At 54.0% G+C, this 3,244-nt stretch overlaps 1 protein-coding gene across 1 annotated transcript; it reads left to right on the plus strand.

Annotated features, from left to right (window-relative positions):
• The first annotated feature begins 238 nt into the window (after positions 1–238).
• LOC106695779 (DNA dC->dU-editing enzyme APOBEC-3A-like) lies at positions 239–1,719 on the plus strand. The gene is made up of 3 exons (XM_014450634.2): positions 239–284; positions 904–1,186; positions 1,601–1,719. The coding sequence occupies exons 2-3, from the start codon at positions 1,009–1,011 to the stop codon at positions 1,717–1,719; spliced, it is 297 nt and encodes a 98-aa protein (XP_014306120.1). The 5' UTR covers positions 239–284; positions 904–1,008.
• The last annotated feature ends 1,525 nt before the right edge of the window (positions 1,720–3,244 follow it).

Consider the following 3,244-nt stretch of genomic DNA (forward strand, 5'->3'; position numbering starts at 1 on the left):
AAGAAATACAGGCTCTCTGGGAACTCTGTACCAAGATAAATCATATGGAGCCCAGATCTGTGTTCTCAGTGGTTAGAGCGTCAGCCTGCACAGTCAGGGGCCAGGGGTAGGATTCCAGGTCAAGGGCACTTATCTCAGTTGCAGCTTTGATCCCGGGCCCCGGGTCGTGGAGTGTGGGGTAGGCAACCAGTGGATGTGTCCTCCCACATTGATGTTTCTCTCCCTCTGCCCCTACTCCCTCCCTCCACCCTTTCTCTAAAGATGAATGGAAAAAATCTCCCCAGGTGAGGATTTGAAAAAATAACCATATTTAATGCAAAACTTTAAAAATTCAAAACTAATGCAAATTCTATGGTGAATGGAATATCAACAGGCTAAGTGAACACTGATCAGTTACAGAGCCATGGGAGCCATGGTTTGCTGATGTAGAAAAGTCCTGACTGCTGATGTGCCCTTTGTAGATGCTGATATCATGTGATTTGTGAGTCACCTTACCTTTGACCCTGTAGAATAGTGATGGTGAACCTTTTGAGCTCGGCCTGTCAGCATTTTGAAAAACCCTAACTTAACTCTGGTGCCGTGTCACATATAGAAATTTTTTGAGATTTGCAATCATAGTAAAACAAAGATTTATATTTTTTGATATTTATTTTATATATTTAAATGTCATTTAACAAAGAAAAATATACAAAAAAAATGAGTTGGTGTCTTACCTCTGACAAGCTTGTTATATGTTCGCCATCACTGGGGTAGATCCTGCAATGAGATAGCGTTCATCCTGACGCTGAGCTGTGCCCCTTCAATCCTGTGCTGGAGGCCAGAGCCTCACCTGCCTCTGGCTGGTGCCCCCCTCCCCTGTTCACAGCAAGTGACAGATCCCTCTTCTCCCCGCTCTGTGCTCAGGGTGCTGACACACACAGGGAACCTGGTCATGCAGAGTTGTGCTTCCTGGATCGGGTCCGTTCTTGGCACCTGGATGGGGGGAAGCAGTACAGACTCACCTGCTACATGTCCTGGACCCCCAGCCCTGACTGTGCTCTGGAGCTGGTTCAATTCCTGAGCGAGAACAGCCACGTGAGCCTGCGCATCTTCGCTGCTGGCATCCGAACCAGATTCCATGGACATGAGGATGGGCTGCGCCAGCTGCGGGACGCTGGGGCCCAACTCGCCATCATGACCCTCCATGGTCAGCAGGGACTCCTGAGGGTGGGAGGTGGGCGGGCAGAGAGGCTGGGAAATGGCCACACAGAGGGGGCAGGAGGAGAATCCAGGTGGGGGACCCCTTTCAGCTGCCTGCAGGGGGCTGCTTAGTCTGGAGAGGATGGAGTCCCCTGGAGGAGAGAGTTCAGGGGAGAGGGGGTCCTGGGAAGCGGGGAGGTGGGTCCCTGTGCCATCAGGACCCAGGTCCTTCCTGGTAGAAGGTGGGGGGGGCTGCCTCAGATTCCAGTGGAAGAAAGAATTTGAGGGAGGAGCTCAGTGCCTTGGGAGGAGAGAGAAAGGGGGCAGGGAGATCCTGATGGGGAGGGTGTGTCCCTAGAGTCAGACACCTGGGCCCTCCCCGCTCTAGAAGGAGCTCACCTTTCCCTCCCTGTTCCCATAGAGCTCCAGCACTGCTGGGACACCTTCGTGGACAACCAGGGCCAGCCGTTCAGGGCCAGGGATGAACTGGAAGTACACATAGGAGCCCAGTGTCAGAAGCTGAAGAGCATTTCTGGCTGAGGATTCCCCCTTGACCATTCTCTCCCTGGGCCTGTCTCTCCTCTGGGCCCCAGCTCCATCCCTCCCCTCAGGTCTCACAGTCCCTCTGCTTTCTCCCGTCCTGCGCCCCTTTTCCTCCCCCACCTTTGTGACTGCCCAAGACTCTTCCCACCTGCCTCACTCCGTGCTTCCTCCACCTCCTCCTTCTCCATCCAGAATCCAGGAAACTGAAGGATGGACTCAACCTCTCTAAACAGTCGGGGGTCTTCTGGTGAACGACGCATAAAACACTTTCTTCAAGAAATGAAAGCGCATCTCGTGCCGCCATCCCCAGCAAAAGGCAACGAATGGGCTCAGAAGGAATTTTTAAAAATCTGATTGATTTACTTTTCATTTAAAAATCAATGATATGTTCCAAATACACACCAGTAACATTCTCTTCATTACTATCAGAGTCATTTTTTACTTTTAGGGAAATGATTATTTCTTATTGATTTTAAAACTAAAGCAATAAAATGAAAGATTAAGAATCTCCATAAAATGTCTTTTCCTCTGTGTGTCATGAAGTCCAAATCATTCAATAAACACCTGCAAAGGGCTTTGTCTTTTGTGGGTCCCTTCACGGGAGGGCCGTGGTCACAGGAATTCCTGCAGGTCAAGAAAAAGTCAATAATGTTTATAGGATGAGAGGAGCCGGCCTGAAAGGGAGCAGCCTGGTTCTCAGTGGGGGCGGCCAGGGTAGGACTCTGTGTAGCTGGCCCCGCCCTCCCTGCTCTGGGCACGTCCCCTGGGAGGGAGCGTGGGGCCGGCACAGGGTGGTCTGAGAGGAGCCAGATGGACAGTCAGTGGGACAGAGGGGCATCCCCTCGGGGACAAACTCTACCAGCTGGGGCTCAGGTCACACTTGAGCCTGGAACACAAAGTCCCCCGGCTCCTCGCGGCTGGGGGTGGAGAGGACAAGCGGTGCCCCTTCCTGAGGCGGGCACACCCTGCATCCTCTGCTCCCAGGCCATCCTGGCCCAGCCCTGCTGGGAGCCTCTCTGTTCTCCTCTGTGTGATGGGCGGACAAAGGCTCCGAGTCCAGTTCTTTCCCTACAGGGTGGCTCCTAAGGAGAGCTCAGCTCACGTTGGTCCCCCCCTGCCCTTCCTCTCAGGGCAGAGTCTCCCTCCTGGCTCAGCCCCACAGGTCCCTGCACTGGGCCCGGCCATGCCATGCACTGGCGGCCGCGGGAGAGTCAAGGGTGAGCACCCGGGGCCTGTCCTGTGTGGGGTCCGTGTCCTGTGCCCGGACCCTCCTCAGGTAGGAGCACCTGTCCTCCCACCAGTGCTCTCGCCTCCTGCCTGGCTGTACCGTGCTGCCCAGAGTGACCCCACCTCCTGGGACCTCACTGACCCAGGTCAGTCCAGGGAGGACCTTTGTCAGAACAGAGAAATCAAAACCTAACTTGCCCCTGAGGGCACAGGATGAGGCATTTGGGCAGAAAAGTTCCCTCTCCTATGATGCCATGTGGGTGCCATGAGTAGCCTTAGTTTACGGAAGGGGTGG

This window comes from Myotis lucifugus, unplaced genomic scaffold (genome assembly GCF_000147115.1).
Source record: "Myotis lucifugus unplaced genomic scaffold, Myoluc2.0 scaffold_2969, whole genome shotgun sequence".
Lineage (NCBI taxonomy): Eukaryota > Metazoa > Chordata > Mammalia > Chiroptera > Vespertilionidae > Myotis > Myotis lucifugus.